The sequence below is a fragment of the Peromyscus californicus genome, unplaced genomic scaffold, assembly GCF_007827085.1.
Source record: "Peromyscus californicus insignis strain IS unplaced genomic scaffold, ASM782708v3 Scaffold_4__1_contigs__length_199733344, whole genome shotgun sequence".
NCBI lineage: Eukaryota > Metazoa > Chordata > Mammalia > Rodentia > Cricetidae > Peromyscus > Peromyscus californicus.
Window position 1 is genome coordinate 185,443,114 of NW_026294562.1, and position 27,344 is coordinate 185,470,457.

The 27,344-nt window shown below is 42.4% G+C and overlaps 1 protein-coding gene across 1 annotated transcript; it reads left to right on the forward strand.

Moving 5' to 3' along the window:
- Positions 1-26,987, forward strand: LOC128124188 (putative killer cell immunoglobulin-like receptor like protein KIR3DP1). Its single transcript, XM_052760382.1, has 6 exons — positions 1-259; positions 2,599-2,695; positions 19,417-19,550; positions 21,163-21,447; positions 23,283-23,588; positions 26,821-26,987. The coding sequence occupies exons 1-6, from the start codon at positions 1-3 to the stop codon at positions 26,985-26,987; spliced, it is 1,248 nt and encodes a 415-aa protein (XP_052616342.1).
- Positions 26,988-27,344: the final 357 nt, after the last annotated feature.

Below are 27,344 nucleotides of genomic sequence, written 5' to 3' on the forward strand. Positions count from 1 at the left end.
ATGTGCAAGAGCCCTGTTGGGTTTAGTCGGTTCCGCCTGGAGAAGGAAAATCTCAGAATCATAGATGTGATAAACTCCTCTTCTTCTAAGACAGAAGCCAGGTTCTACCTCGGTAAAGTGAGAAAAGACACTGTCGGACACTATAGATGTCTCTATGAGGTAAAGAACACCTGGTCCCCACGCAGTGAGACCTTGGTTCTGGAGGTCATTCATGAGGACATCACCCAGGCCTCTGCCACAATCACAGAAGTTACCCCAGGTTTGTTCCCAGGCCTCAGAAGCTCTATCTGCACTCATCACCTTGATTGTCTACACTCAGTTCTATCCTGGACTGAGTACACAACTAATTTTTCTAGCTGGTTAGGGATTGGGGTTCAGACATGGTAGGGGAAACTGACTCTCCTCAGTGGAAGGCTTTACTCTTCACTGGCATGGTACTATCCTTTCTTCTCCACTGAACCAGAGCCCATAGAAGGCCAAGTTATATGTGCTTTCTGGTGTGGTCTCTTTCCATTGAACATGTCACATGGTCCAGGGATGGCCTTTGAGCAGAACTGGATATTACTTTGAATCTTAGGAGTGAGATGGTCCTTTCCCTATATGTGGTCAGCTCCAAACGTCTGGCCCACATCAGGAAGTGATGGGGTTATTCTTGGTTTAAAAATCTTTACCCCAGTTCTCTTCAACTGCTGTGACTCAAATATCCTGTGTGTTTAGGGATGACCCCATCACCCAGGCCTTGGGGGCATCCATCAAGTTTATCCAGGAGCACAGACATGACCTTAATATCTAGGTGATACAGTGTCTCTCAAGGCAAGGCCATCATCCAGTGCTTCCTGACTGTGTCCAGAAAAGGAGGCTCCCTCATCCATGGGTGTCCTTAGGAAAAGTCTGGCTAGGTTGTGGAAGTACTTCCAAATGGGAAGAGGAAGTATTTCATCCATATGCTAAGGGTCTTTCCATTTATGGGTTCTAGATGGGTCATCTGTAATTAACAGTGCCCAGAAAGGGCACAGATGGGAGTAGAGGGATCACTGTAGGTGGAAATAGGAAGAACTCGACTTTCTGCTCTTATTTTTCCTCTTTACTAAGTCCGAGGTTTTCAGGCTTTTGTATCTATGTGTTTATGTATCTGTATTCATTTTTAGCAGATAAACAAACAAAAATTTTAAAATATGATCAATGCCATGAAGACTATGAAGATATAAAGAAATGTTGTATGTGTTCATCAGGGAAACAGATATCAACATCACAGACCCTTTAGAGGATCCTGCCTCAGAGCAGGAAAGTGTCTCCAGACAAGGGAGAGGTCAGGCTGACCCCCATCACACCCCTTATTACTATCTCTGCCTCTGTGTCCATGTGATAAGTTCAGTGGTGTCCACTCTGGATGGGCTTGTTCCCTACTCTGGGGAACTCTGGAAAGAGGAAGGACAGAGTCAAGATTCACCAGCCAGACACAGAGGCAGATTTCAATCTTACTTTATCCCTCTAACATTATTAATACCATTCAAATTTAGATTAAGGTGAGAGCAGGTATAAGGAAAAGGAGGTCAAGGGTGGGGAGAAAAAGAAGAGTAACATTAAGTTCAAATTCTCACCTCAATACTTTATGTATAACTACCATTTCTAACATACTTACTGTAGTGCCTGACCATTATCAGTACAGAAAGTCAGTACAAAGGGGTGCAGTGGGTCTGCAATCCCCCATGAGACTCACCCAGCCCTTGGGATCCTGATCCTCCTCACTGTCCACTCAGCACTTGGCACAGTATGGATGGAGGGGCAATACCAAGGGAAAGGCTAAAAAGACTCATGCTTCTTGCCTCAGGGAGGAAAGACAGTCTTCCTAGTGTCATCCATATTAATGATACCAAGCAAGACTTCAGACATGGAGGATGGAAGACCTGTAGTGAACAGAGACAAAGGGGTGGATGAACAGAGCAGAGACACCAGGGACCATGACATTTCCAAGCTCTTCCTCTATATCCAGTCCAGGCCAGGGACCTGGATACAGGGGATGGCAATGACCATCCAAAGCATCCCAGCTTCTACCTTTACTAATCAGTTTTCACAGAGCCCTGCAGTCTCAGTGTTTTTTAAAAGATATCAGGGAATTTTATCCTCAGTTTACTCTTTGGACACTTGAGGCACACAAAGAGGTAACTTTGCCTTCCAACTCATAGCTGAGTCTAATCCTTTGCATGTGGAAATTTTCCTGTTGGATCTGTCCATGGGACCCATTTCTCACTGTGTGAGAGCCAGTGATCTAAGGGTGCTGGGATGAGGACAATCAGAACCAAAGTGAGAAGTACAGGGCATCACGAATGATGGGGGTCAGGCAAAGGACTCAGGATGCCAAGGTCATCCCAAAGGGAAGGAGAAGCTTCACACTTTTTCATCCCTTTCTTTTGAATCCTTGGCAGACACTATGAGATTGACTATTTTCTTTTAGAATCAGCTCCCCACAACAGGTAAGTGACATCTATGATGATGGCTTCTAACCCCGAAGTATATAAATAACTCTTGTTTCAGGATTCCTAGGCTGGGTCCTGTCCACCAGAGAATGACTACTCATTCTTGTCTTTTCCCTTTCAGGCTCCACCCTCCAGAGTTACAAGGTGTGGAATGGTGTCCGCATGGCCCTGGCTGGGGTAATCTTGCTGGTCCTGGGGGCAATCATTGGAGAAGCTTGGTACAGCCAGCAAAAGTCCACAGACAGCTTCAGAACCCCAGGAGGACACAACCAAGGGGACTGAGTTTCATCTTGGTGTCCAAGAAGACCAAGAGCTCAAATTGGCCTATGAGTTCCATGGGTCTAGACTGTTGCTGGAGAATATTCTCTATTTAGAGTCAGACATTTGTCTTGAGAATTTGCTTAAACATGTGATTTCACAGTCAGGAGCCCCTGCACCCTCTTCTTTGGTCTTTCTTGCCTTCTGACACTTTTTCCATCCATTAACTTCCAGCCTATGTTGGTCCTTAAGGTAAAGTGAGTTTCATGTAATATATATATATTGATATGTGTATATCTATCTATATATTATATAATATATATGTTCATGGATTTTACTTTTTAAAAACTGTGTGCTTGACTCCTCCATTGCTGGTGGGAGTGAAAACTTTTACAATCATGTTGTGGGATGGTCTGTATGTCAAATGTGTTGCTGATTAGTCAATAAATAAATCACTGATTGGCCAGTGGCCAGGCAGGAAGTATAGGAGGGACAAGGAGGAGAATAGAGCTGGGAAGTGGAAGGCTGAGTGAGAGAGACACTGCCAGCCGCCATGATGAGAAACAACATGTAAAGATGCCGGTAAGCCACGAGCCATGTGACAAGGTATAGATTAATAAAAATGGATTAATTTAAGCTGTAAGAACAGTTAGCAAGAAGCCTGCCACGGCCATACAGTTTGTAACCAATATAAGTCTCTGTGTTTACTTGGTCAGGTCTGAGTGGCTGTGGGACTGTCGGGTAAAAAAAATTTGTCCTGACTGTGGGCCAGACAGGAAAACTCAAGCTACACAATCACTTTGGAAATCAATATGGCAACGTCTCAGAAAACTGGAAATCAAATCTACTTCAAGACAGACACAGCTATACCACTCTTGGGCATATACCCAAAGGATGCTTAATTGTACCACAAGGACATTTGCTCAAATATGTTCATAGAAGCTTTATTTGTAATCCTAGAACCTGTAAACAGTCTAGTTACCCCTCACACTAAGAATGAAAAAAAAATGTGGCAATTTACATGATAGAATATTACTCAGCTGTTAAAAACAATGAAACCAGGAAATTTGAAGGCAAATGAATGAAACTAGAAAAAAATCATCCTGAGTGAAGTAAACCAGACTCAGAAAGACAAACATGATATGTACTCACTCATAAGTGGATATTAACTGTAAAGTAAAGGGTAACCATGCTACAATCCACAGACCCAGAGTAGCTAGGTAACAATGAAGGTCCAAAGGGGACACACGAATCTCCCTGGGAAGGGGGAAACAGAAGAGATCTCCTGGGCAGAATGGGGTTAAGTGTGGATGGAACTTGAGGTATTGGGTTGGGGGTGAGTGGAGTAGTAGAGTACTGAAAGAGATGACTGGAAATGGGGACATTTTCAGGGTCAGGTAGAAACCTGATGCCAGCCAACCTCCAAGGAATCTATAAGGATGACCACTAGCAATAGTGGAGAGGGTGCCTGAACTGGTCATCCCCTGTAATTAGGTTGGTGAATACCCCAATTGTTGTTAGAGAGCCTTCATCCAGTAACTGATGGACACAGTTGCACAGACTCACAGCCAAACATTAAGCCAAGATCATGGAATCCAGCTGAAAAGAGGGAGGAAGGAATGTAGGAGCCAAAGGAGTCAAGAACGTCACAAGAAAACCCAGAGAAACAATTAACCTGGCTCACTGGAGCTCACAGAGTCTGAACCAACAATGAGGGAGCCTGCATTGGTCCAACCTAAGCCCTCCACATATACATGACAGTTTTATAGCTTGGTTTATTTGTAGGACTTCTGACAATGAGAACAGGGGCTTTCCCTAATGCTTTGGCTGGCTCTTGGGAACCTATTCCTCATGCTGGATTGCCTTCCCCAGCCTAAATTACAATGAGAGGAGCTTAGTCTTTGGGCAACTTGATATGCCTCAGTTTGTTGATAATCATGGGAGGCCTGCCTCTTTCTGAACAGAAACAGAGGAGTGGATTGGGGGTGGTGGAAGAGAGTGGATGGAGAGAATGGGAGGAAAGGAGGGGAGGAAAACTGTGGTAGGGATATAAAATAGATAGATAGATAGATAGATAGATAGATAGATAGATAGATAGATAAAATTTTTAAAAAATGTGTGTTTGTAAAGAATCATGGCAATGAAGGAAAGCCGAGAGTAGGAGACATAGTCTTCTCCATGGAGGAGCACACCTAATAAAATAAAACCCATCTGCCAAGCATGGTGGCAAACACCTTTAATCTCAGCACACAAGAGTGAAAGATAGGCAGATCTCCATGTGTTCAAGGATATTCTGGTCCAAATAGTGAGTTCTAGGGCAACCAGGACTACACAGAGAGGCTTGTCTTAAACAAAGAAAAAACACCCCCCCCCCCAAAATACAAAATCCATTTCTTAGTGTGGATTAGTTTAGGCATTAACTCACCCTCTTGTGCCCGGCATTTGGGATTGCCCTCTTGTACCTGAGTAGAGGATCCCAGTATTGGAATCTTCCAGCTCCTGCCACTCATCATTTGCCTGATGGGAATCAAGAACTTAACTCTCATGTTACAATGTACTATGAAACTGTTGTCTATCACCAGCCTTAGCAATTGTACCTCCCATGATGCCTTGAGAGTTTTTTGTTGGGATATTATGAATTTTTAACTTCCCATAGCTTTGAATTAGCAGTGTTTTAAATGCTGTAAGTATCAATATTCATGCTTCTGCTTGATTTTACTTGAATAAAATACTTTTGGGGATCCCTTTCTGCCTGGTTCTTCTTTAGGAGTAAAGAGAGTCTTTTATACTTATATAGAATCGAGTCTTTAAATCCATTCATGCCCTCTCTGACTTTTGTTTACACGACTCAATTCACTTAGTCCTGTAATAATTATTGAGGGGCTTAAGAGATGGCTTAGTGGTTAAGAATATTGGCTGTGTTCCCAGAGGATATGGGTTTGATTCTTAGCACATCAAAGGCATCTCAAACCTTTCTGTAACTCCAGTTCCATGGATCTGGTGACCTCCTCTGGTCTCAACAGACACAAGGCACACATGTAGTTCACAGACAAAACACATACATGAAATAAAATAAAACTTTAATTAAAAATGGTTGTTGATGGGCTGGAATGATGCTTCAGTGGTTAAGTGCACCTGTCACTCTTCAAGAGGACTTGAGGTGGGTTCCTACCACCCATGTCAGTCTTTAACTCCAGCTCCATTGGGATCTGATACATACTTTTGACCTCCTCCCTGAAACAATGACAGCATAGAACCCCTTTGTAGCTAGAGTTTTCCTGCCTGGCCCACAGTCAGGACAAATCTCTCTCACCTGCCAGTCCCACAGCCACTCAGACCCGACCAAGTAAACACAGAGACTTATATTGGTTACAAACTGTATGGCCGTGGCAGGCTTCTTGCTAACTGTTCTTACAGCTTAAATTAATCCATTTCTATAAATTTATACCTTGCCACATGGCTCGTGGCTTACTGGCATCTTCACATGCTGTTTGTCATCGTGGCAGCTGGCAGTGTCTCTCTGACTCAGCCTTCCACTTCCCAGCTTTATTCTCCTCCTTGTCCTGCCTATACTTCCTGCCTGGCCACTGGCCAATCAGTGATTTATTTATTGACCAATCAGAGCAACACATTTGCCATACAGACCATCCCACAGCACCCCTTTGCAAATTCTTCATTGTGGAAAGTTGAGAAAATTACCCCTGTCTTGACCCACTCAACTGCAAATGCATTTATGAATTAAGATATATGTTAGGACATCCATGCACATCACTTAGACAATGCTGCAGATACCATTTGGTTTGACATTATCCCTGGAATTTTATCACCATAAATTATCACCATAATCCAGCTCTCTGGAGGTGAAAGCGGAAGGCTAAGAATGTCAGGGTCATCCGAAATACACAGCAAGTTTGAAGCTGGTATGTACTATGTGAGAACTTGCCTCAAAAATACAACATTAAAAAAAAACAAAAAAGAAGACCAATATAACATGATTCTTTTATTGAACATTTTCCCATGAGCTTAAAGGTATAGCCCCAGAATCCATGTGAGGGTGTCTGTGAGGTGGATCCAGAGCATGCCGGTTCAGTTTTATTTCTCAGTTCAGCTGACACTTTGCCTTGCTGAGTAACTACCCCTCAAGTCTGTCCTGACATCTGCTCAGGCTTGGGACACTCCTTTATCCAATGTGGGCTCATAATTTGCCAATTTGATATTGACTTGGCATTGTGACTTATCGCCCCCTTTCTCCTACATAGTGTGGTGTGGAAAACTAAATTACCGATCATCTTGTCTGTCTTCATCAGTGTGAGATGTGTGAGTCTGGGGAAGAAACTCTCAGATTAGCAATGACTCTCATGCCAGTTAACAAAGCTCAGTTAAGAAAGCACTTGGCACAACCTTTAAAGATACTGTATAAGAGACTGCCGGAATTGTTTGCACCTGAGCTGCCCAGTCGGCTGCTCAGTGTATCTCTGCTGCTCTGTATCCTTTCTGTGGCGTCCATCTGCATCTTCCGTGGATCATCCCTATGGCCAAGAAGATGACAGGACATGATAATGACACCACAATGATGTGTGGAGGTATGGGCTAAAGGAATGAAGGAGGGTCCACAGAGAGGCTCTGAGATGACCGGCCTCTTGTTATTCTCACTGGGAAGTGACAGGCTGAGGAAGAAAGGAGGTGTGTTTTCAGCTATTTCCTGGTGTGATAATGTAAATGAGAATGCCTAGCATGGGCTTCCATGTTAGAATGATCAGTTAGTGGAACTGTTTGGGAAGGATTAGAAGGTGGGACCTTGTTGGAGGAGGTGTGTCAGTGGAGGTGGGATTTGGGGCTTCAAAAACCCATGCCAGGCCCATTGTCTTTCTGCCTGAAACTTATGGATCAGATGTGAGATCTCACCTGCTTCTCTAACACCATGCCTGCCTGCTGTTACAATCTCTGCCATGATGATCACGGACTAACCCTCGGAAACTGTAAGCAAGCCTCCAATTAAGAATTTCTCCTATGAGAGTTGCAAGCCTTGCCTTGCACCCCAGCCAGGGAAGCAAGAAGGCTAACTGCAGATCTTTACCTCCCGCTTCTCTCCTCCAAATCCAGTCTCCTAGCCTCATTCCCAGCTCTGCAGGAGACCACAGGCTGTGCCACCCACTCCCCTCTGCCCCTATAGCCAGTGGATCACACAACTCTTCTCCCCCAAACTTCTTCCCCATTCATCCTGTCATCACAGGCCCCCAACTCCAGCAGGCACTCTCTGGAAATCCACCAACAAATCCTGACAGAGAAACAAGTAGGCAAGCTTCAGATCTTCACTTTTCTCCTTTTCCTCCAAATTAATGCCCCAGCCTCATTCATAGTTCTGGAACCGACTACCTGTTGTGACCTCTCCTCAATCTCTGAACCCGTTCCCAGGGAACTAAGCAGATCTTGGTGGAACACCACGTTTTTCTCCCTCTTGGAGAGCCTCTGAGTCCCACCCCCCACCCCCACCCCAGCCCATCCAGGTTCTTGTCTCAGTTCCCAATACCTGGAAACACATTTTACTCTAGTGGTATTTGCTCTGCCCATGACCCTGGGCTATCTGGCCCTAAGGAGGAGGTGCTTCTTGCCTTAGTACCTGACCTCTTAAAAAGAGAAGAGAGAGATGACTCAGCGGTTAAGAGCACTGACTGATGTTCAAGTCCCATGCTGTTTGGTGTCCAGTCATGCCAGGATTAAAAAAAAAAAAAGCCAGGCATGGTGGTGCATGCATTTAATCCCAGCACTCCGGAGGCAGAGGCAGGAGAATCTCTGTGAGTTCGAGGCCAGCCTGGTCTACAGAGTGAGTTCCAGGACAGCCAGGGCTACACACAGAGAAACCTTGTCTCAAAAAAAAACCCATAAAAAAAGGAAGAAGGAAACCACACGACCCCTCTCTCCTCTCCTTTTAAGAGGTCATGTACAAAGGCAAGAACATCTCTTTTGGCAGTATAGCCCAAGGCCATGGTGGAGCAATGGGAGGAGCAATGGGAGCGGCAAATACCACTATATTTTACCTAGAAGCCCCAGTGGCTACACCTGGAAATATCCCAGGAGAATTACCCACAAAACAATAAAAAAGCTACTGCTCTCTCCTAAGAACCTGAGAGGGCAAACAGAAATCAAGGGGAAAAAAACCACCTACCCAACAAAGACAAGATCAGATATCATCACCTAGAATTACAATCATTCTCAAACCTAGATGCTTTGACATTATAAAAACACAATCAATAACAGCCAGACAATATGTCTCTACTAGAGCCCAGCAACCACACCACAGCAGACCCTGGATATTCCAACATAGCTGAAGCACAAGGAAATGTCTTAAAACAGCCATTATGACTACAATAGAGGTCCTTAAGAGGGAAATGAATATATCCCTTAAAGACATCTATAAACACAAAAAGAGTGGAAGGAATAGAATAAAAGAGTTCAAGACCTGAAAGTGGAAATAGAATAAATAATGAATCTGGAAATAAAAAATTATCTACAAATCCATCCCTACAGCTAGAAGGTAAACTCCAACCTAAGGTGGTCAACCACATCCAAGAAAACATGGGAATAAATAATCCCAGACAACCAAATCAAAAGAGGGGAAACACACACACACACACATACATACATACATACATACACCACCACCACCTCCACCACCATCACCACCACCACCATCACCATCACCACAACAACAACATAATGAATCAAAAGATACTGCTCATTGATATCTCTTCACATCAATGGTCTCAGTTCCCCAATAGAAAGATATGGAGTAACAATGAATGTGAAAACAGGATCCATCCTTCTGCTACATACAAGAAACTCAATTTACTATCAATGATAGACATCACCTCAGGGTAAAAGGATGGAAGAAGATATTCAAAGCAAATGGACCTAAGAAACAAGTTGCTATAGCCATTTTAATATTTAACAAAATAGTCTTCAGACAAAAGCTGATCAGAAGACACAGGGAAGGGCACTACATACTCCTCATAGGACAAAATCCAACAAGAAGGTATCACAATTCTTGACATCTATGCCCCAAACGTAAGGGCACCCAAGTGTGTAAAAGAAAACACCACTAAAATTAAAGCACATACTGACCCTCACACACATTGACAGTGGGAAACTTCAACACCCACTTTTGACAACAGAAAGACCATCCAGACAAAACATAAACAGAGAAATATTGGAGCTAACAGATGTTATACACAAAAAGGACCTAACTGATATTTACAGAACATTTCACCAAAACACAGAAAAATATTCCTTCTTCTCAGCACTTCATGGAACCTTATTCAAAATTGGCAACATAATTAGACACAAAGCAGGCCTCAACAGATATAAGAAAATTGAAACAACACCCTGCAGCCTATCTACCTACCACTAATTAGAGCTGTATATGAACAACAGAAACAACAGAAAGCCTACAAACTCATGGAAACCAAACAATTCTCTACTGAATGAGAGATGGGTCAGGACAGAAATTAAGAAAGAAATGAAATACTTTCTAGAACTGAATGAAAATGATACAACGTAGTCAAAGTTATGGAACACGATGAAGAGTATTCTAAAAGGCAAGTTCATAGCACCAGGTGTTTCCATAAAAGTTTGGAGAGATCTCATGCACTTAGCAAAACACCTGAAACTCCACAAGAAAAAGAAGAAATCACACCTAAAGGGAATAGACAGCAAGAACTCAGAGGGAAATCAATAAAATAGAAAAAGCAACAACAAAAATAAAAAAATCAATGAAACAAAGAGTTGGTTTTTTGGGAAAATCAGTAAGCTAGACAAACCCGTAATCAAACTAACTAGAAGGTGGAAATTAGAAATGAAAAAAGAGACATAATAACAGACACCAAGGAAATACAGAGAATCATAAGGACATTCTTTAAAAATCTGTACTCAAATTGGAAAATCTAAAAAAAAATCGGTAATTATCTCAATATATATCACTTGCCAAAGTTAAATCATGATCAGATTTTCAATTTTAACATATAACTACTAGTCAAATAAAAGCAGTCATTACAAGCCCTGCCACAAAAGCCCAGAGACAGATAATTTAAGAACAGAATTCTACCATACTTTCAAAGAAGAGTTATTGTGAATACTCCTCAAATTATTCCACAATATAGAAACAGAAGGAATGTTGCCTAATTCATTTTATGAGACCATAGCTACCCTAATATCCAAACTACCTAAAGACTACGCAAATAAAGAGAATTACAGAATAATTTCCCTTATGAACATTGATTCGAAAATAATCAACAAAATACTTTCAAACTGAATCCAAGAACACATCAAAGTATCATCCACTATGTCAAATAGGTTTCATCCCAGAGATTTAGGAATGATTTAACATATCTAAATCAATAATTATAATCCACCATATAAACAAAATGAAAGACATCAACCACATAATAATTACACTAGTTGCAGGAAAGTCTTTAACAAAATCCAACAACCTTTCATGATAAAAGTCCTGGAGAAATTAGGCATACAAGGGGCATACCTCAACAAGTTTACAACAAACCCATAGCCAACATCAACTTTAATGGAGAGAAGCTCAAAGCTATTTCACTAACATCTAAAAGTTGTCTACTCTCTCCATACCTATTCAATAAAGAACATGAATTCTACAGCAATAAGACAACCAAAGGATATCAAAGGTATACAATTGGGAAGGAAGATGTTAAAGTATTTTTATTTGCAGATGATATGATAGTACACATAAGCGACCTTAAGATTTCCAGCAGGGCTCCTACAATTGATAAACACTTTCAACAAAATAGCTGGATACAAAATAAACTCTCAGAAATCAGTAGTTCTCCTACATATGAATGACAAATGGACTTCAGAAACAAATCAATCTACAGATTCAATGCAATCCCCATCACAATTCCAACACAATTTTTTTGCAAACCTTGAAAGGACAATTCTCAGCCTCATATGGAAAAACAAAACAAAACTCCATCATATCTAAAACAATCCTGAATAGCAAAAGACCTGATGGAGGTATCACCATCCCTGATTTTAAGCTGTACTGCTGAGCTACAGTAACAAAACCACATGATATTGGCATAAAAACAGATAGATTGATCAATGAAATTGAATTGAAGTTTCAAAAAATAAATTCACACATTTATGAACATCTGATATTTGATAGGGAAGCCAGAAATACATGTTGGAAAAAAGATACACCTTCAATAATTGGTGGCATTCAAACTGGGTATCTGTTTGTGAAAGAAGGCAAATAGATTCATACTTTTGACCGGGAACTAAATGTAAGTCCAAGTGGATCAAAATCCTCAACCTAAATCCAGATACAATGAACCTGAGAGAAGAGAATTTGTCAAATATCCTTAAAATTGTTGGCTCAGGAAAAGGCTTTCCGAACAGAACACCATTTGTACAGGCACTAATATCAACAATTAACAAATGGAATCTCATGAAACTGAGAAGCTTCTGCGTGGCAAACATACTGTCATTCAGACAAAGTGGCAACCTACAGAATGGGGAAAGATTTCTATCATCTAATAGAGGAATAATATCCAAAATACATGAAGAATTAAAAAAACTAGATACCAAGAAACAAAAAAATCCAATAAAAATGGGGTACATTTCTAAATAGAGAATTCTAAATAGAGGAAACTCAAATGGCTGAGAAACACTTAAAGAAATGTTCAACATCTTTAGCCATCAGGGAAATGCAAATCAAAGCTATTTTGAGATTTCATCTTATCCCTTCAGAATGGCTGAGATCAACAAAAAATGACAGCTCATATTGGTGAGATTGTGAAGTTAGGGGAACACATCCAAAGCTGATGAGGCCGCATACTTGTATAGCCACTATGGAAATCAGTGTGGTGGTTTCTTAGGAATCTGGGAATCAATACATCTCAAGAACCAGCTATACCACTCTTGGGCGTACACCCAAAGGACACTCCATTCACCACAGAAACACTTGCTCAAGCTTGTTCATTGCTGCTCTCTTAATAATAGCTAGAAATTAGAAACAGCCTAGATGTTCCTCAGCAGACGAATGGATTAAAAAAAAAATGTGATGTTTACACAATATAGTTTCACTCAGGCTTTAAAAATATGACATCAGAGTCTGGTACATTCAGTAGAGGCAGGCCTTGCCTTCTTGTAGGAGGGAATGGGGGGTAGAGGGAAGGCTGGAGGGGTGGAAGGAGGAGAGAGAGGGATCTGTGGTTGGTATGTAAAATGAATAAAAAAAATCTTAATAAAATATATGACATCATGAAATTTGCATGTAAATGGATGGAGCTAGAAAAAAAATCATCCTGAGTGAGGTAACCCAGACCCAGAAAGATAAATATGGTATGCACTTGCTAATATGTGGATATTAACTGTTAAGTCAATGATAACCAAGCTACCATCCATAGAACCACAGAGGTTAGATATAGAGTAATGGACTAGGAGGGGACAGGTAGATCTCCCTAGGTAAAGGAAATAAATAGTTCTGGATTGGTTGGGGGAGACTGGAATGATGGGATTAAGTGGGGGATGGGGGAGGGAGGAGGTGGACAAGGTAAGGAATAAAGGTGTAGATAGTTAAGGGCCATTTGAGAGGGAGCATGGAAACCTAATACAGTAGAAGCTTCCTAAAATATATACATATATAAAGGTGATTTAAGTGAAATTGCCAAATAATATGGGAAACAGAGCCCTACCTAACTGGACATCTCTTGTCGCCAAAAGAAGACTCCAGTACAAGGATTGGGTTACATCTAATTTAGTTGTTGGCCAAAGCAGGCCCATGAAAATCCACAAACAACTCAGTCTGTTGCCAAGATGATAGGTTGCTTGCCACAAATTGACAGCCAAGCCCCATTGCTGAAGACAACACCTACACCATGCATTGGACATGGAGAAGTTGAGCTGGTGCCTACATAGAGCCCTATTCCTACACGCTAGCATCTTTTGTACAGGAAGGTATTCTGACCACTACCAAAAGAGAAACATAAACACTCAGACAACCTTTGATCACACCCTTTGATCTACAATCATGTCTTGCCTGCAAGATATGCTAGTGCAGTAGTGGCGCACAGCTTATGAGAGCAACCAACCAGTATCTGCTGTTACTTAAGAGTCACTCCAGGAGAGGGAACCCATGCCTGACACTGCTTGAGTGCTCAAGGGCTTGAGACTAGATATCCCAGGGGCCTAGGGTAAAACCAAATACTATTGCTGTACTACAAGAACAGCAATAAAATGAAATCTAATGGCATTCTGCTAAATTCATAGATGGTGCCTTACTCAGCCATCATCAGAGGAGCTTCGTCTTGAGGCAGATGAGAACAAACACAGACTTGTAACCAAGAAATATGTTGGGAGAGACAGACAGACAGACAGACAGACAGAGCAGACAGACAGACAGACAGACACACACACACACACACACACACACACACACACACACACACACACACACACAGAGAGAGAGAGAGAGAGAGAGAGAGAGAGAGAGAGAGAGAGAGATCTTGGAATAGTCAGTCCAAAACCATATGTCTATCAAATTCCTCCCCCCAGGGGTCATGGATCCTTACGGAAGTGGAGGCAGAAAGAGTGTAAAATCCAGAGAAGATAGAGGACACCAAGGAAACAAGGCCTTCTAAATCAACAGGATCAACACACATAAAAACTCACAAAGACTGACGCAGCAGGCACAGAGCCTGTACAGGTCCTTTGTATATATATTATGGCTTCTAATTTAGTGTTTTGATGAGATTCCTGGGTATGTGAATGAGTGGGTTTCTAGGTATCTGTTTCTTGTGTCATTTCTTGGGCTCTTTTCCTTCTGTTTGTTTTGGTCTAGTCCAATGTGTTAGTTTTAAAAATATTTTATATTATTTATATTATATTAATCCCTTAGAGGCCTGCTTGTTTTCTTTTTTTATATTTTTTTTATTTAACTTCTTTATTGACTCTTTGGTAGTGTCACATCATGCACCCCATTTCTGCTCACCTCCTGGCCCCCCAATATCCTCTCCTCATCCTTGCTGAACTCCCCAAAATAAAACAAAACGAAGTAAGCAAGCAAACAAACAAAAGCAAAAACAAAACAAACCCAAACCCAAAACAAAACAAAAACCACAACAACAGAAACATCTCTTCGCTTTTCCTTTTTTCCTGCCTCTACAACACCTCTTCATTCAACCTGGTGGCATTAGGAGCCGTGTGAGATATAGTATAACCTCTTTTCCCATCAGCTTTACTGGCAAATGTTCATTGTTCAAAGGTTCAAGGCCTCTGGTTTCTGGTACACCATCATCACTGGATCCTCACCAGAACTCCTCTGGAATATCCTGTGATTGCCCCAAGTCTTGGAGCTCCTGTGGGTATTGTTCCACAGAACCTGTTTCTTCATGAGCTCCAGCAGGTCCTAGATGGGGTAGATGCTAGCTAGGGTGGGTCAACCCAAGGCCAGATTGTGAGCCTGGGTAGTAGCCAAGCTGCTCAGTCCAAGCCACTGGGGCCACTCACCTCAAGTGAAGGGGCAGAGTTAACTCCCCTATGTCCATGCCCTCAGGGTAGGTTCACCTCGCCTGTGGTGAAGGGTGGGGACCATCTCTCCCTAGTTCAGGGGCCAGTTCTCTTGCTCTAGTGTGCAGCGAGAGGCAAGGCCAGCTTTCTCAGAGCAGCAAAGAGCAGGGCCAGCTCAGCATGACCCTCTGATTTCATCTTGCATGGTTCCTAAAGCCTCCTGAGATGACACAATTCACAGATATCAACACAGACCCCAGCAGCAGCTGGGCCATGGATCCAGACATGGTTCTTAGCAGCAGCTTGGGCCTGGATGGCATCCTGGCTCTGGGTGGAAGGAATGGCCACTTAGGTGGGAATGATTCTGATGGCTGTGTGGCCATGCCTGTTTGTTTTCTAATGAGATAGAGAATTGGGGTGGATCCAGATGGGAGGGGAGCTTAGGGAGGGACTGGAAGGAATATAGGCAGAGGAAATTGTAATCCGTATATATTATATGTGAAAAGAATCCATTTCTTTTTCTTGTTTATTTATTCTTCTTTCATATATTACCTCTTGACCACAGTTTCCCCTCCCTCCTCCCCTTCTAGCCCCTTTCCACCCCTTCCCCATCTCCCATTTTCCCCCATCCACCCTTCTCTGTTTCCCTTCAGAAAAGGGCAGACCTCCCAGGGATGTTAGCCAAACATGGCATATCAAGTTGCAATAAGATTGGGCACCTCCCCTCATATTAAGGCTGTGAGGCAAAAGGTCTCCAAAACTGATAAAAGAGTCAGAGACAGCTCTCCCGACTCCTCTCCTACTGTTAGGAGTCCCACAAGAAGACCAAACTACACAACCATAGCATATATGCAGAGGACCTAGGTCAGACCCGTGCATGCTCCTTGATTGTTGGTTCAGTCTCTGTGAGCCCCTATGAGCCCAGGTTAGTTGATTCTGTGGGTTTTCTGGTAGTATCCTTCACCCCTCTGGCTCCTACAACCCTTCCTCCCCCTCTTCTGCAGGAAAAATCTGTTTCTTTTTTTTTTTTTTGGTTTTTCGAGACAGGGTTTCTCTGTGTAGCTTTGTGCCTGTCCTGGATCTTGCTCTGTAGCTCAGGCTGGCCTCGAACTCACAAAGATCCACCCGCCCCTGCCTCCTGAGTGCTGGGATTAAAGGCGTGCACCACCACCACCCGGCCAAATCTATTTCTTAAAATGGAAAATAAAAGAAGACAGAGTAGGTTAATTATGAAAATACAGTAATAGTCAATTTACAAACAAGTAATAACAAGATCTTTCAATGTCAATAATTAAAAAAATCAACTCTGATAATACTGTGGAACCATAAGACATTTGTTTCTGTCTTAGTTACTTTTCTATGTGATAAACACAATGTGAAGGAAGCAGGCAAAAACACCTTGGCCTGAGTACCGCCATTTTGACTTCAGACTCCATTTTACCTGCAGGGTGAAATAAAGTTCAGGCTCCCAAACCCTAGTGGAGAACTTTCCAATGGCTGACCAACCTCATGCCTAAGCCAAAGAAATAGTTGTTATGCATCTTTAGTTCTTTAGAACCATTACAGCTGTTCCTAAACCACAGAAGGAACAAATGAATCTGATTGGTTGCACTGAAAGTTTTGCATTGTATATCAATCAGCAATGATGGAACATTCAAGGAAGCCCCTAATCTCTAAATCCTGATTGGTAAAAGTCATGACTGTAACTTGGAAACAAATGTTAGCAAATTTTATGCCTAGGAACCCCACTTCTGCCCCTGCTCCTGAGTCCTTGTCCTGCAGCCCTGATCAATCAGTGACCTGCTTATGTGGTGAATTATTAAAATTTTTGGAAGCCATAAATGCTGTCTCTCTCCTTCCTTATAAAAGTAAACATTTAATTTGGCTTATGGTTTCCCAGGATTATAGTTTATGATGGCAGAGCTAAAGAACAGCTGAGAGCTTACATCGTGATCCACAACCATGACAGAGCACTGGAAATAACAAGAGCCTTTCAAAAACTCAAAGCTCACCCCAGTGATACACCTCCTCCAACGAGGCCACACCTTATAATCCTTCCCAAACAGTTCCACCAACTGGGCATCAAGACTCAGACATAGAGCCTACGGGGCCATTCTCATTTAAGCCGCTACAGTTACTGTGGGTATGAGTGACAGGAGAAAAAGGCAGAGCTAAGATTATGAGACTGGAAAGCTCTCTCTACAGTTAAGAGCATTTGCTGTCTTGAAGACCTGAACCTGGGTTCAGTTCCTAGGACCCATTTTGTAGATCGCAACCATCTGTCGTTCCAGTTTCAGAAGATCTAACACTGTCGTCTGGCCTCCCTTTACACTGGACATATGTGGTGCATATGCAGATACACAGGCAACACACTCATGCACATAAATAAATGATTATGTAAACAAATAACATATTTAAAAAAGTGACTTCAAGAACCTCTAGGAGGAAAAAAGACAGTTGATTGCTGTGGGATTGTCTGTATGTCAAGTGTGTTGCTGATTGGTCAATAAATAAATCACTGATTGGCCAGTGGCCAGGCAGGAAGTATAGGCGGGACAAGGAGGAGAATAAAGCTGGGAAGTGGAAGGCTGAGTCAGAGACACTGCCAGCCGCCACCAGGACAAGCAGCATGTGAAGATGCCGGTAAGCCACGAGCCATGTGGCAAGGTATAGATTAATGGAAATGGATTAATTTAAGATATAAGAACAGTTAGCAAGAAGCCTGCCACGGCCATACAGTTTGTAAGCAATATAAGTCTCTGTGTTTACTTGGTCAGGTCTGAACGGCTGTGGGACTGGCGGGTGAAAGAGATTTGTCCTGACTGTGGGCCAGGCAGGAAAACTCTAGCTACAGGTGATTAATCATAGGATAATGGAGAAAGACAGGGGAAGGAAAAGTCAACAGAAGGAGCCACAAAAGAGGAGGAGGTGAAACAATTGTGACTAGGGGCATCTGCAACTGAAACTTTATTGAAACGTTTATTTTCCACAGCACTATACTAAGTGATATTTGAATATTTGTGTATAATTTAAATAGAGAAATAGGGAGAAGGCGGAGAGTAGTGACTGATATGGGAAGGGAAGGAGAGGAAGAAAAAGGAAGAATAAGGAAGTAAACTGTTGATTCTTTTTCTCTAAGGCATATATAGTCCCTTTGGCGGTGAGAACAGAGGAAGAAATGGAGGAGGGGAATGGATAGTGGGTTTAATCAAAATACATTACATGAGTGTATCCAATTCTCAGATACAGCAGAAAAAAAACCCAGAATAATGAGCTTGTATTTTTTTTTTTTTTGAGCCAAGGTCACACTATGCAGCATTGGCTGTCCTGGAACTCACTCTGTAGACCAAGCTGGTCTCAAACTCAAACTCACCTGTCCCTGCCTCCAGAGTTCTGAGATTAAAGTGATGCATTGCCATCCATGGCAGAGTTTAGATGTTTTTTAGTTACTCATAAAACAAATTTCAAATCATGCTATGGATGTCAAGATAGCATTTTTGGTTATTTTCTTTACAGGTGAATTTTATGATCGTAAATACATACATTGTCATCTTGGGAACCAGATGCTTATAATTTGAACCAAATATTAGAGATATCAGCATGGAAAATCATTGCTATTGTTGTAAAATATTAATAATAATAATCATTTATCTGATATTTAAAAGACTATCTATGAAAGAGAGTTGAACATTAGGTGAAAACAACAAAATATATACATTTTATATATTTTAATGCAATTATTCTATTGAATCCTTCAGAACATGCACTAGGTCTAAAATGTGTTCCAGTTACTGCCATGGTAAACTCTGCCAGGAAAGAGCTGTAGTAAAACCATCTTCCTTTCTCAGTCGCCTACAGGGCAAAAGAAGTCCATTGGCATCAGAACCTTAATGCTGTGGTCAACTGATAAATCAGATAAACTGTTCAACCCACAACATCCTGTGTGCTTTTGCTGGTGCACTGCCTCCAGTCAGCTCAAGCAGTACTATGGCGCTCACGCTCCTCAGTGCGGTGTGTTCTGGTGAGTCCTTCTGGGAATGAAGGGGATGGAACACCAGGGTGGAAATAGTAGTCTAGGAGACTCAGTATGTATAGAGAAGAATACCCAAGTGGATGGGCATTGGAGGGTTGGTTGATCTTTACACAACAGGTATGACTTCAGAGGCTTGCAGACCTGTAAGAGGCAAGAGGAATGGAAATCAGGCATTGTGAGGATATGGATCAACTATCATGAATCTTTCTTTGCAGGGTTCGTCTGGATTCAAGGGATCTCGGCACAAGTTGGTGAGTCTGTTTGCCAAACCAAATAGAATGTTCCTGTAACAGGAGGGTAAGAGGCACACAGCTCATGGGTTGAATGTGGGAAATCCTGTGAGTGAATCTCTGTTGAACTGGAAAGTGGGGTCCCTGAAGACCTTGCCTGTGATAGCTCACACACACCCAAAAATTTTGCCACTTACTAAGTTAAGCTGTACAGGGAAATAGAGGGGCATGGAAGAAAGCAAGGTGTCTTATGGTAGTAGGCAAAGTAAGTAAGGGAGCAGAGCTGGGAACAGCAGCCCCTCCTCAGGACCAGAAGGGATCACAGGCCTCCCAGCAGCTCCATGATGGTGGTGCACACAGAGTACAGCTGCTATTGTACCAGAAGAGGTGGGAGAATCTGGCACATGAATGTGTGATGTAGACTGTTGTTTAGTGCTTTTCTCATATTTACCAATATTATTTTATTCATATGGAATCTGATGTCTGTTCTGACTTTTTTAAAAAAATAATTTTTATAAGCCAGGTGTGGTGGTGGTACATGTTTTTATTCTCAGGACTTGAGGGGCAGAGACAGGAAGATCTCTGTGAGTTTGAGGCTATCTTTGTCTACATAGTGAGTTTCAAAACATCTAGGGCTGTCTAGAGAGACCCTGTCTCAAAAAATTTTTATTACTTCTTTGAAAATTTCACATCATGTATTTTGAAAATATTTACTCCTCTTAACATCCTCTTAACCCTCCAATCATTTACCACCCAACTCTGAGATTAGTTCCTTTTTTTTTTCTCCAAAAATACCAGTTTGTGCTAGTCTTGGGGTTGGTCAGACTGCCAAGCATTATATCATTAAAAGAAAACTGACTCTTCCTCTTCCAGCAACCATCAAATGCTAATATCTCCTCAGCTAGTGGTAGCATTTTATGTCTGCCTTCCCCTGTTTGTCCCAGGATTCTGTGTGGTTGAAGTTTGCCCAGGTTTTATGCATGCTGTCCTAACCCCTTTGAGTTCATAAGTGCATCTACCTTCCTGTGCTTGTAAAACTCTGTTTTCTTGAAGTTATCCACCATCTACAGCTCTTAAAATCTTTCTGTCCCCTATTTCACAAAGATCCCTGAGTCTTGGGGTGATATATAAATTTCTAGTTTGGGGCTGAGAACGCTGAAGTCCTTAGTTCTTGACTTGTCGACCAATTTTTCGTTTGTTTGTTTTTTTGGTGGGTGGTGCTTGTGTTGATTGCCATCTACTACAAAGAGAGGCTTACCTGAAGAGAGGTGAGAGATTCTGTGATCTACTGAGTATACAAATAAGTCAGGAGTAGTCATTCTAATACTATGTCCATTTAGCAGAATGATAATATTGGGTTCTCAACTAGGGCCTTGTTCTGCATCTTTTTATATATAGATGATACTGTTTTGTTGAAAGTATTGATTTCTTTATGAAGTACTTGCTCAAAATTCTCAGACCACCTTTTGTTAGAGGAAAGCATGCTTGTGTGGTGGGTGGTCCCAATGCATAGTGCTGGGCACAACTGGCCAGGAAGAACCTTGGGAACATGGAAAGGAGAAGGGTTGCTGAACACATAGGGGAGGGACTTCTCTGTTTTCTTCTCTAAATCTGGTCTCCTTTTCCCCAACAGTGGAATCTCAAAAGCCCTTCCTGTCTGCCTGGCCAAGCCCTATTGTTCCCATCAGAGAGCATGTGACTCTGTACTGTCAGTCTGAGCTTGGGTTTGAAATGTTCAGTCTGTTCAAGGAACAGAGGGGTCGCATCCTCCAGATGCAGAACTTCAGCTCCCAGCAGAGCTTTGTGATAGGCCCTGTGACCACAGCACATGCAGGGATCTACAGATGCCAGGGATTTTACTCTGAATCTCCTCATGGATCATCAGCACTGAGTGATAGCCTGGAGATTGTGGTCACAGGTAAGAGGGCTCCATGTCCAGAGGGGTGGTTCCTTGCCCAATATTTCTCATCCTAATGTTTCTACAGGAACTGTCAGTGGGAGTTCTATCAGAAGAGGGGGTAGACACCTCCAAGAGCTTCCGGTTATGGGTAATTAAATAAGGGGACTCAGAACTAATGGGTACAGGACAATACTCATCAGTTGTCACCCTCCCACTAATACCTGGAAACTGAATATTTACATCCTATAGCTCAAAAGTGTGGCTACGGCTTGTGTTATAAAGTTCTATGTGCTGACAGCATGTCCTCTAGTGAGGAGGTGTTGGTGCATAGTTATGTTTAAGAAGTGGCATTAGTACCAGATGCCCTCAGAAGTTAATAAGGCTCTCACGGGACCTTGCTATTTCCCTTTTTATTTTATGTATATGCACAGATGTTTGTTTCTGGTCTACCTGGAGGCCAGAAAGGGGCATTGAATCTCTTGTAACTGGAATTACAGGCAAACTATGAGCTGCCATGTGGGTTCTGGGAAATGAGATCATTTCCTATTGAAGAGCAGCCATTGCTTCTCAGCCGTCTCTTTAGTCCCAACCCTGGTCAAGATCACACAAAGTATCTGCTCCCCTTTGTAACTTGCTGCCTCCCTCTCTGCTCCTCTGCCACCTGTGGCAAATCATACTTCATCAGAGGATAAGCAGATGGGTTGCCTCTCTTTGAACCCCAGTCTCTAAAACTTTCACCCTAATCAAACATTTTTCATGAGTGAGGTATCCAACATCATGTATGTTTTATATTAAGATAAAATGGACTGATACATATAGAAGGGAAATTGAGGTAAAATGTTGAAGTCTGGGTCTTAGCAGTTAGCCCTGAGAGTACGGACAATACCTTGTATCCCAAACAGCCTCAATCAGAGGGAGAGAACTTAGCGGGTGGTGTTTGAAGGTCAGTGCGGTGAACTGTAGGAGAGATTATGTAGAGCCAGCTATGAAGATGGAGAAAAGGTCTATGGGAGAAGGAATTAAAGATTTCTAGAAACTTGGAGGAGAAAAGAACTGAATTCTCCTCTAGACTCTCATAAAGGAAGATGGCCCTAAAGACCCCTAACTTATGCCAGTAGTGCCAATTTCAGACTTCTGACACCCAGAACCAAAGGGTAGTACACCTGTATTCAATTTAAGCTGCTTACTTGTGATCATTTGTCACAGCAGCAACTGGAATCTAATACAGATACACAAGTCAAGGACACATTAACAAAGCCAAAGAGGGAAGGGTAGGGGTGCACTGATATGAGGAAGATGAGGATGCTGAAACCACCACCAGGTTGAGACTGTCCAATGCTCCGGTATCCAGACTAGGGACTCTTTGTGATACTGGAACTCAGAGAGGGTCCAGACACGGCAGGGAACCCTTTTTAGAACTGGATAGAGAGAACATTTGGGAACCTCCTCTTATTTGTTTTACTAATCCTCACACCCTGATATTGATTACGCATTTTCAAAATAAGCATGAAACAAGCTAAAAAAAAAACAACCAAAACAGTCTAAAGTGCAGCCTTCCAGGTTACTTCTCTTCATTCATGATACAAAGTGGGAAAGTGGTCTAATGGAGATGGATGCAGTAGACACATTCCTAGGACATGCTAGGTGAAAAACCGTCAGGTACTAATAGAAAGAAAGAACTAAGAAAATACATAGAGAGCAGGAAATGTATGTGGAGGAGGATGCAGACACAGAAAACGATAAAAGATACTGAGAGGGAGGAATGATTCAAGGAGAAAGAATCTCACTTATTTAAGGACTAAGAGTTTGCTGAGGTGGGATGACTCCCAAATTCACTGCCTCTTTGTTCTTAGGAATCTACAGAAAGCCCTCACTCTTGGCCCTACCAGCTCCCCTGGTGAAGTCAGGAGGGGCAGTGACCTTGAAATGCTTCTCGGAGATTGTGTTTGAGACCTTCATTCTGGTTCTGCACAGAAAGGGACTAAGCGTGGACCCTCTGTACCTTGTTGGGGAGCCTTATGACGGAGGCTACCAGGCCAACATCTCCATAGCTCCCGTGACTGCTGCACATGCTGGGACCTACAGGTGCTATGGTTCTGTCAGTCACCAACCCTATGAATGGTCAGACCCCAGTGACTCCCTGGACATCACGATCAAAGGTGAGAGTGTCTAGTCTTGTTCCTCACCCTCTCCAGTAAGCAGATCATTGTAAGTTTTGAAGGACCCAGAAGGTCAGAAAATTGATACCTTTTCGGTACTCTGGAGAGAATCAGTCTTTGGGGTAGATTTAGTGACAGAAGTGGGAAAGGAGACATAAGGACACACCATTGGTCATTACACAAAGCACAGATACAGCCAGTTCAGAGGAATCATGAAAGGAACTTGTGCTGGCTAGTCTTAAGTCAACTTGACATACAAACTGGAGTTATTTAATAGGAGGAAACCTCAATGGAGAAGACAACTCCATAAGATCTAGCTATTTTCTTAATTGGTGATTGATAGGGAAGGTCTCAGCTCATTATGAGTGGTTCCATCCCTAGGCTGGTGATCCTGGATTCTATAAGAAAGCAGGCTGAGCAAGCCAGGGCAATCAAACCAGTAAGCAGCACCTCTCCATGGCCTCTGCATCAGCTCCTGCCTTCAGGCTCCTGCCCTGTTTGAGTTTTTGTCATGACTTACTTTGATGATGAACAGCAACATAAAAGTGTAAACCAAATAAACTCTTTCCTCCCCAACTTGCTTTTTGGTCATGGTGTTTCATCACAGCAACAGAAAGAGCTTAAGGCAAAAAAATGACATAATTATAGATACTCATGGATCAAACAGATGGTTATTCAATCCTGACCTTGTTAATAAGCCTGTACAGTTCAAAGTTAGATTACCATTTTAGTTCATCATATTCTCTTCCAGAAAATGCTAGACATGCCCTATACCTGAATTTCATTACAGTGGAGCTGGCTCAACATGGGTCCCAAGACCTTGGTGTAGTTGTTAGTAACAAACGCTGTGTTTAGTTTGACACTACTTCACTACTTTCTTTCATGGTGTTGAGCCATAATTAGTGCCAGAATATCACATTCCTGGGTAAAGAAAAGAACACCAATCCCTGTGTGGTTGAGTTCTCTGCATCTCTAAAGTGCACACACACACACACACACCACAGATAAGTCAGGTGTGTGTGTGTGTGTGTGTGTGTGTGTGTGTGTGTGTGTGTGAGAGAGAGAGAGAGAGAGAGAGAGAGAGAGAGAGAGAGAGAGAGAGAGAGAGAGAGAGAGACTATGAACACAGAATGAAAAATGAGAGAGAAAGTGAAGTGTGATCAGAGGGAATGGCTGACAATGAGAGTGAGAGACAAAATGATTCCGAAAAGCAGATCCCAGAGCCAAAGAAAAAAGGAAGACATGATGGTGAATGGTTCTAAACGAAGGCTAGAGAATATGGAAAGCAGAGAAAGGTATTTTTAGATGCTAAATAAACATACAATAAATAGCATTTTGGCCACACAAAGCATAACATTGGAGAAACACAGAGATCAGCACAGCCCATGAGAAGAAATGACACACCCCTCATTATTATTACATAAATATTACATAAATATTAACAGCTAGTGAGCTTGGAGATAGCTCATTTGTCGAACATCTGCCTGACATGTGTGGTCAATAGTGCCAGTGTGACACACAGCGTTACAGAATTAATAGTTTTAAAATACAGCAATGAAATTTAAAATACATAAATAGCTTTTATGCTTAAATATAATGCTGGATAATGATAGTGACAGGAGATAGTATCTTAACTAGTTCCAAAAATGATATCTCATACTTCTATAGGGAAATTCATTGACATGTAAGTGTGCTACAGAAAAAATCCCCAGTATGCTGTTTATTTACTCATTTATGAAGAAGGTAAGATAAAGTAGTAAAAACAAGAGCAATGCTAATGAATTCTATATTTGGGAGTCATGTATTATTTTTTGGTCTTATCTGGTGTATGATCTTATTGCCCAACCTATCACAACGCCAGAATTCTCACATTAAATTATCACTCAGGAGAATGAAAATGGTAGAATTAGACTTGAAAAGCAGACCACAAGCATACAGTGTTGGGAAGTGTCAGTGGGTGTCCTTTCAGAAATGTGACTTTATAAATGCATTAAATACTCAGTTCTCAGAGAAAGCCCAGAAGAAAGAGATAGGCTGCGAACTGCTGCAGGATACTTCAGCGCTCACCTTCCCTCCCTCTCTGCCTCTCAGCTCCTGATGACCCTGGCTCTTCATGTCCTTTTGATCTTAAGCTAGGTAAGTACCAGGAATGTTAAGTTGCTAGGGGAGCTGGGGAAGGGGGCACATGAAGTCTGTAAAGCAGGACACTGATGTGTGGGGCCAGGTAAGATTTATTAAAGAATGAAATCAATAAAAAAAAAAAACCATGACATGGAACAGAGCTGAGATGCCACCACCGTCCTGCCATTCCACCTAAGGGTGATGAACCGAAACTGCAAGCCACGTTTCTCCGCAGCTTGCTCCTTCTCTGATCACCCAAGAAAGCGTGAGACCCTTGCCCCCCACCATTTTTAAGGTGTCACATATAACAGAGAAAACCACGTTCATAAGGCCCAAAACCCCTCCATCCAATTGGTCATTGGACCGAATGGCGGAATTCCCACATGTCCTTCAGTGGACCGAGGACAAACAGTACTTCAAGGTTCCTCCCATGTGGCTAGTTCTTGGGTCTGTGACTCCTTTCTTTCCTCATCTGGCCTCCGCTCTAAGATTTTCTCTTGAGCATCCTCCACAGTTTACCCCAGCCTGACTCTCATTCATATCTTAACACTGGAGTTCCAAGAGGCTTTCTGTTTTATGAAGGGACAGAAAGAGGAGTCCTGAATACTCAGAAGGGAAGTTACTTGAAACTGTGCATTATAGTCTTCCCCGTGTCCTCAGAGTACACGAGAGAAGGGTAGATTAATGTAGCCAAGTAAAGAGAGAGAAGAAAGCAGGGTGCAATTCTCATCTCAGAGTAGATAAATTTGGGGTCAGTCTTTATTGCAATCTTTCCGTTCTTCATACAGCAGTGTCATAGCCTCACAACGCAGGGTTTTTCAGTATCAGGTGAGGCTGGTGCTCATGGAGAATGTGAGTTCCTAACAGTCTCCCGGTAAAGGCACACGAAAGGGCACTCACTACTGTAGCAGGGAGGTTCAGTGGAAGACTGCAGTGGTGACGTGGGAGTAAAGGACAGAGTCCCTAAGGAGCTTGTGGTGATGCAGGGATAATGGAAGACATGGACAGAAAGCATTCCACCAAGGTTGATGGGAAAGTACTTTCATTTTGCAGCTCCTGTGCGGCTGCTGGGCTGCTGGCCTACATGTGAAGTTTTCTGTTTCTTCCAAAGGTCCCGTTTTTCAGAATTGCACCTTGGGGAATTCCATCAGGATAGTTGTGGCAGGGCTGGTGCTCCTTGCTCTGCTGCTGATGCTGACTAAGGCCTGGTGGAGCCATGAAGAGTTAAAGATGGAGAGAAGGAAAATTTTACAGAACCCTACTGCAGTGAACAGATGATGGGACAGAATGGGCCCTGGATTACAGCCCATCACGTGATACAGATGTGGAATACACCCAGGGCCAGGTCTTGGTGAAGTATCAGAAGGGTCTTTGAAGTAGGACAACCCTTCAGTATGCAAGAGCACTCTCTAGAGTCTGGGGAGCTACTTGGGGGAAGCATCAGGAGAGGACACTGGCAAGCTGGGCTCCACATACAGACACCACATGAGATATTTCCATTTGTTCCTAAATGTCATTCATTTCTCCTCATTATTTTTAGTGATCTGACTGTAATTTTTCCTGTTGTTGATAATATATTTCTCCTCTTTCTTATCCCCTTTGCTATCTCCTCTTCTCTTCTCTTCTCTTCATTGT

What these genes read in the sequence shown, in the direction of transcription:
- LOC128124188 (XM_052760382.1), top strand. Translation starts at nt 1, where the DNA reads ATGTGCAAGAGCCCTGTTGGGTTTAGTCGGTTCCGCCTGGAGAAGGAA. An exon ending in GCAATCATTGGAGAAGCTTG is followed by an intron (nt 2,696 to 19,416) that starts GTACAGCCAGCA and finishes TTTACACAACAG; the next exon opens with GTATGACTTCAGAGGCTTGC. An exon ending in CCTGGACATCACGATCAAAG is followed by an intron (nt 23,589 to 26,820) that starts GTGAGAGTGTCT and finishes TTTCTTCCAAAG; the next exon opens with GTCCCGTTTTTCAGAATTGC.